Below are 6,774 nucleotides of genomic sequence, written 5' to 3' on the forward strand. Positions count from 1 at the left end.
AGAGAAGAAGACAGAGAGAATTTCTTTTAGAAAATAACACACATGAGAACTTTTGTTTCCTTCTGTAAGATTTTCTTTTTCCCAAACACAATGCTCTATTATTTTTTTAAAGATTATTCATGCTTTACCATAGATATATTGCTGAACTGGCTTCAAAGAAGACCTGTAACTGATCTGTAGTCTAGACATCGATGGAGCGTGTTTATTTCTACATCAATCAGTTTCTTGTCTTGCTTTGACTAGAGAAAAATATTTTGCACCAGATTAAATTTTTAATTCATTTATCAGCATTAATGAAGAGAAGTAGCCTCAACCGAGGATTGAAGCCCAATCATAATCTCACCACATTGAGAATCTATATCTTGCTTTATAATAATCACCAACAAGATTATATATATCTATGTATTGGTATATGTCCTGGGTATGACTTGAAACTGCATCTGCTGCTAAGAGCAATGTTGAGAAGTATCGAGATACCTCTTAACTGACACTACTCCGTCTATTCTGGTTATGAACAGTAGAACTTGCAAAGTTTTCAGTCAACTGCATTGCAAAATCACTTTGACTCAACATAGTTTTCTACATTTGTTGGTAACCTGTAACAGACTATGGTCAAATAGTAACTGTTGCCTTGTAGGAGGAATTGGAAGTTCAAAGACTACGGAACAATACTCAAACACAGAAAAGAAGCTGCTGTCTTGCAGATTGGATTACAGAAATCGAAAGCTAAGAATCGAAAGCCATAGAAGAGAAGGGCGGGTTACTGAATGAGCTGTGTCCTCAGTATACAATCAGCAAACTGAAAGGATGAATTCACAAATGCATTTAAGGGCAATCAGGTGGCAGAGACAATAGAACTACGATTGTTAGCATACAACCAGAACACCTGAGAGCAGATAATATCTTAACATCATTCCTCCATGACAAATAATCGCTTACAGTGACTAATTATCAGTATAAAATTACTAAATGGTTATTCAGTTGCTCACGTAGAAAAAAGAAAATACTAAAAAATTACAGTTACCTAGATGCTGAAGTAAAAGCATCATGATTATATAAATCACAAAGATTTACTTACGTCTTTCTGCTGCCTTTTGTAGTTCTCTTCACAGTCGAACTTGTCACTAGCCAACTTTCGAAGATGATCATGCAGCTCTTTGGCCTTCTCCCTCAGCTTCTCAGCATTCAACCCATCAATAGCCAAAGGTTGTATTCTCTGAGCCAAAATAGCTCTCTTTTCTTCCTCAAGTTGTTCTTTAGACTTTTGCATGTCCTCTTTACTTGTTGGCTAAATTAAAAAATAAAAAAAAAACTTGTCAATTTAGCAGGCAATTGCCCCTCAAAATAAGGTGCATATTTTAAGTGTTCCACTCACTAAAATTACACATGGAGATATGTCGAAGCCAACACAGCTCACTAGCTGTGGATTTTTTTAAATTAAAATTACACGTGACGATGGTTAGCAGGAAAGTTCATTACACAGAGCATAGAAAACCTAGTAAGATTTTTAAATAATTTTGTTGTATCTTAGTACGGTTATTACGCTAATAAGAAACACATGCACTGGATTTATCTCTCTTCATATTTTATAAGTTATCAATTATTTTATTATTTAACCAATTAATTAATCGATTATTTGATAATTCATTTGGTTCGTCAATCAGCTAGTTTCGTCAGAGCCATTTTATGTCATTCGCGACGTAGATTTGACTAGTAATGTAAAAAAATGAAATAGAAATCAATGTGTGCGTTTCTTATTGGCATATTGACCTTCCGAAGATGCATCAAATCTGTTTTAATGCAAGATTTCACATCAAGTATCTCGCAAATAAAAACAAAATCGGAATATTTTGAAATTGTTTAAAAAATGGAATTTACGCTATGTAATGGCGAGATGAGTATGTTTATGGTAGTACTGAGACAAGTCCAGGCATATTTCTATGTTAGCAACGCATAGTATTAATCGGAACTCAGAAGTATCTCAAAAAGACGACGGCTACATCCATCTCATTACGACAAGCTGAATTCATTGAGGAAAATCTCTCGTTATTTACGATAAAGTAGTAAATGATTGTGTTATTATATGGCATTATAGTATTATAAGACATACTCATATGTATGTAATCATTTTTAATAGCTTTTGCTTATTATGTTTAATCTAAATGAATGGAGTACAATTTTCTTATAAAATTTGGAGAGGGTTTTCAGTGCTGGAATTGAAAGAGCTTCGAGCGGTAAACGATTCGCAGCCTCTTATATATATCCTGTTGTCCTTATAGCTATGTTCAGTTTCGTCTCTAGTTAGAAACTACATGAAGGAGACGTGTATCTCTGCTTTTGAAAGTATCAAATTTTAAAAAAGAACAAGTGATTGCGTTGTTTTGACGTGCAGTGCCAAATTCAACGTCTAAGAGAATAGTTACCTGCGACTGATGATCACCTGACCCAGGAAGAAATTTACATCTTAGCTATTTTGTTTGATTTTATTGTTTATCATTCATAAATGGTTTTCTTTATCTATCTAACTACATATATATTATTTATATAGATACGGTGATAAATTGAATATTAATTCAAATTAAAACCAAGTGGCCTAGCATATCAAAAAATCTGAAAATTCAGAAAACATTTTTCTGGGGAACATTATTTTCGTTTGTGGTTGGGTCGTTGATGACCTCTTTCTAGTATATTGGATGTCCACCTAGTGGTCATCCCTTATACACGTGCAACTACACACACGTGCACACACACACACACACACACACACACATATATATATATATAAGGTCGTCTGCTGCAGGTTAAACACACGCACTATTTATTCTTCACTTTATTATTATTATTTATTATTATTATTGTTGTTGTTGTTGTTGTTGTTGTTATCATTAGATTATGTGTCAAAGTTCTTTCGTCACACATTCTGTAACCTCTTTCTGTCTTACGTGTCTCTTCTTGTCCTACCTGTCCCCATTTTGTCGATATACTTATATAAAAAGATTTTTTCTTATATGTAATGAGGATCACAACAAAATTGTGCTCATCGTAACTTCTCTCCGCAAATGTTTCATGTGATCCAATGTATAATGCAGGATTCCATAAACGAAATTGTCTAGGAGCTTTGGAAATGGAACGAGATAATACCTAGATACAGTAATTTTCAAGCCATGTGCCAAAACACTGAATTAAAACATCATTTTTTTTGCTATGGTTTTGAGATCACACACACACTTCATGTAATCCACTGTAGAATATATCCATAGTAAATTATAGAAACGAAAGGAATACTGTTAAAAACACCAGTGAATAACCTGTTTGTATAAAGTCGCTATAGTCGAGTCAATTCACTAGAAACAATTTGCCAAGTACCATGGCGATATTCCTAGAAATGTGTTAACTCTAACACAGGGGTTTTCAAACTTTTTGACTTGCGGACCCCTTTATATTTCAGACTTTACCTTAGGGACCCCCTTATAAACGCTTATGAAATTTATACATAAATATTTGCTTAAAATAACATATATTTTTACATTTATTTATTTAACAGTATTTAACAAATAGGTTTATTGTCAATTAAAAGATTTCGATTAAAAAACATATATAAAATCAAATTGCCCATAAAAATGTATTTGCTGTCCACGGACCCCCTGTCTTGTCCTTGCGAACCCCCTGTGGTCCGCGGATCACAGTTTGAAAACCCCTGCTCTAACAAATGAGAAAACTGTTGTTGTTGTTGTTGTTGTTGGTATTCAAACATTAGAATGGGGATTTCAAAAAGTAAAGTTTAACTGAATCTTACCTCTTTAGGTCCGCCTTCTTCTCCTCCCTTCTTGGCAATAACATAGTTTGGCTTCTTGGGCTTGAGACGTTCTTCAGCCTCTCTCAGCTTCTTCTCACGTTCCTCTTTCTTGGTCTGCTCTTCTTCCTTCTTTTTCTTTTTCTTTTCTTCCTGGAATTTTCAGAATAAACGAAAATAGAAGTTTACAGAAATCCAGGAGATATTTAATCATTCAAAAACACTTGAGTACAAACCGTTACTTTCTACACATAAAACGTAATTAACCGCATGCGACTCAATTATCATTCTGCAGTAAACGAGCTTATTTGTTGTATTTTTTCAGCTTATTTCTGAGTAAGGGTATGCATAATCTAAGATGTGTGTGTGTGTGTGTGTGTGTGTGTGTGTGTATATGTGTATGTGTACATGTATGTGTGTGTCAAAGTACTGTGATGTCCTTGCGTTTTCAAGGGGCATTAGAAAGGAAATGCTTCAAACAGCGTCAGAAACACATTCGCTTCTTTACAAAGCAACCTTTTAAACCCAGGCAATGATTAGCTTAGTAATTGTATTACTTTATGCGAACACACAAGCACATATACATATGTACACGTATATACATATACACGTATATTATATATACCTTTACAGCTGTATATATACACATATATAAACATGCACATATATGTACTCACATTATATAGTGTAAGATTTTCTATACATGGCATCTTCATAAAATAACAAATTGCCCTCGTATTTGATTGGATGAAAGGCAAAGTTGACCTCTGCGGTATTTAAACTTACAACATAGAAGGCAAATAAAATACCGTGAAGACTTTCTTCTGACACTCTCTTGTTTCTGTCAAGTGGTAGCAGTAACAACATAACTATAGATCTTACCTCTTCTCCCTTACGACGTGCTTCTTCGATCTTCCTCAACTCAGTTAATCTTTTCTCTTCTTCCTGGCGTTCCTTCCTACGGCGTTCCTGAAAGTATCAGTGGAATATATATATGTGTATATATTTACTACATCGGATATTAACACTGGGCAAAAATGTAGAGCAAGTAAAACTAAAACTTGAAATAATAGCCGGTTTGATGATACAATTGGTTAGAAATTTTGGGCACAAGGCCAGCAATTTCGGAGGAAGGGGTTGGTCAATCACATCAACCCCAGTGTTCGACCGGTACTTATTTTATCGACCCCGAAAGGAGGAAAGCAAAGTCAACCTCGGCCGAATTTGAATCCACAACGTAAAGACGGACGAGATGCGGCTAAACATTTTGCCCGGCGTACCAACGATTCTGCCTAGCGTGCTAACGATGCTGCCTGCTCACCGCACTAGTTAGTTAATACATATTAATACCTCGACTGATCCCTAAACACGTGCCTTGCAACAAAATTAGGAATGAATGGATAATGTGAAGGAAGTAAAAAAAATTATTTCATTGGACACAAGCACCTTGTAGTTTATCAGTCACATTTATCCGTGCAGAAAAGGTATTAACAACAGAAATAAAATGAAAATACGAACTCTTGTTCAACACTGTTTGCCACTAAATTGAACAGAATATCCGTTTCGTCAACTGTTTTGCTTGTGTTTAGATTTAATTATTATCTTAATGTTTCCAAATAAGATGAGAGTACAAGGGAATAAATAATTATGAATTTCATTAGCTTACAGCGTTTCTACTATATCATGCAGTGGACACAGTCAAGCGATTGAGTAACACCTTATAGCTTCATCGGAACTTCGAATATAAAATGCGTGTTTCCAAATATTTGTAAAAAGTTAACAAATAGGAATAAATGAGAAATATCGTCGAGGGCTCTAGAAACATCTAGAAGATTAACGTGAAAAATATATGAGAAAGCTTCCTTTTGCGTTATTTAGTTAACGTTATAGGAGTAATTTTAAATATGCGCTTCATTATTTAAAGCATTACTTTTAGATTTTTTATTTTAGTAAATTGTATCTACGTCTAGTATTTATATACGGCGTGGTGGACTGAAACAGAAGAAATTAGATACCTTATCACTTTGGATAAAAATTGCGATGGTAATGATATACACAGCCCAGGCCGTATCCCTTCATATTATTGATATACTCGACTAATAAATAATAAATAAATAAATAAATAAATAAATAGGTTCATTAGATTATTTATAAATGTTAATATACTTACTCTTCTTTCCCTCAGTTCTTTGATCTCCCTCTCCTCTTTCTCTCTCTCGTCTCTCCTCATTTCTTCATATTCTGCCATTTCTTGTGCCTGCTTTTCCTTATCTCTAATTTTCTTAGCCTACAAGAAAAATGTTTTTAAAAAGATGAAAGGAGAAATTATATTGTTAATAAGGATCTGCACAAGTAATGGTGACATCCATAATTCATCGAGTTGCTTGGACATTACTGAAGCTGTTGTTTAATGAAGTGAATCATTCAATCAATAAATATCTGATCATAGAATCACTAATGATAGTTAAGACGAAAATAAATGTAAATTCAAAATATATCAAAAATAATCTTCCCTGTGACAGCAAAAGAAAGACGGTGGTATTATAAAATACACATAATCTTAAGATGTTCACAAACACACACTCTCTTTCTCTCTCTCTCTCTCTCTCTCTTATATATATATTATTTAATAAACACAATATATATTTTTATGTGCTACTATTAGTTTCATGTGCTGAGAGCATAACTGCTATGTGAGCAGTGCCTGAATACTGTGCTAATACACCAGTCGTATTAGAATATAGTCTGGCATGCTCTCAGCACATGAAACTAATAGTAGTACATAAAAACATATATTGTATTTATTAAATAATATTTATCTCTAACCAGATGGAGTAATTTTTCGGTTGATCTTAGCATGACGGAACAGTACACACACACACTCTCTCTCTCTCTCTCTCTCTCTCTCTCTCTCTCTCTCTCTCTCTCTCTTATATATATATACATTATATATATATATATATATATATATATATATATAT

At 33.9% G+C, this 6,774-nt stretch overlaps 1 protein-coding gene across 44 annotated transcripts in view; it reads right to left on the bottom strand.

The window, feature by feature from the left end:
- LOC106869507 (troponin T, skeletal muscle) overlaps positions 1-6,774 on the bottom strand; it is a 92,086-nt gene that overhangs the window by 7,149 nt on the left and 78,163 nt on the right. For all 44 annotated transcript variants that reach the window (XM_052969690.1, XM_052969683.1, XM_052969685.1 and 41 more), the window contains 4 exons: positions 5,964-6,080; positions 4,676-4,762; positions 3,797-3,946; positions 1,079-1,288 (listed from right to left, as the gene is read on the bottom strand). In XM_052969690.1, the coding sequence (XP_052825650.1) occupies positions 1,079-1,288; positions 3,797-3,946; positions 4,676-4,762; positions 5,964-6,080 (564 nt within the window). The remainder of the gene's footprint in view (positions 1-1,078; positions 1,289-3,796; positions 3,947-4,675; positions 4,763-5,963; positions 6,081-6,774) is intronic.

Source organism: Octopus bimaculoides, chromosome 7 (genome assembly GCF_001194135.2).
Source record: "Octopus bimaculoides isolate UCB-OBI-ISO-001 chromosome 7, ASM119413v2, whole genome shotgun sequence".
NCBI lineage: Eukaryota > Metazoa > Mollusca > Cephalopoda > Octopoda > Octopodidae > Octopus > Octopus bimaculoides.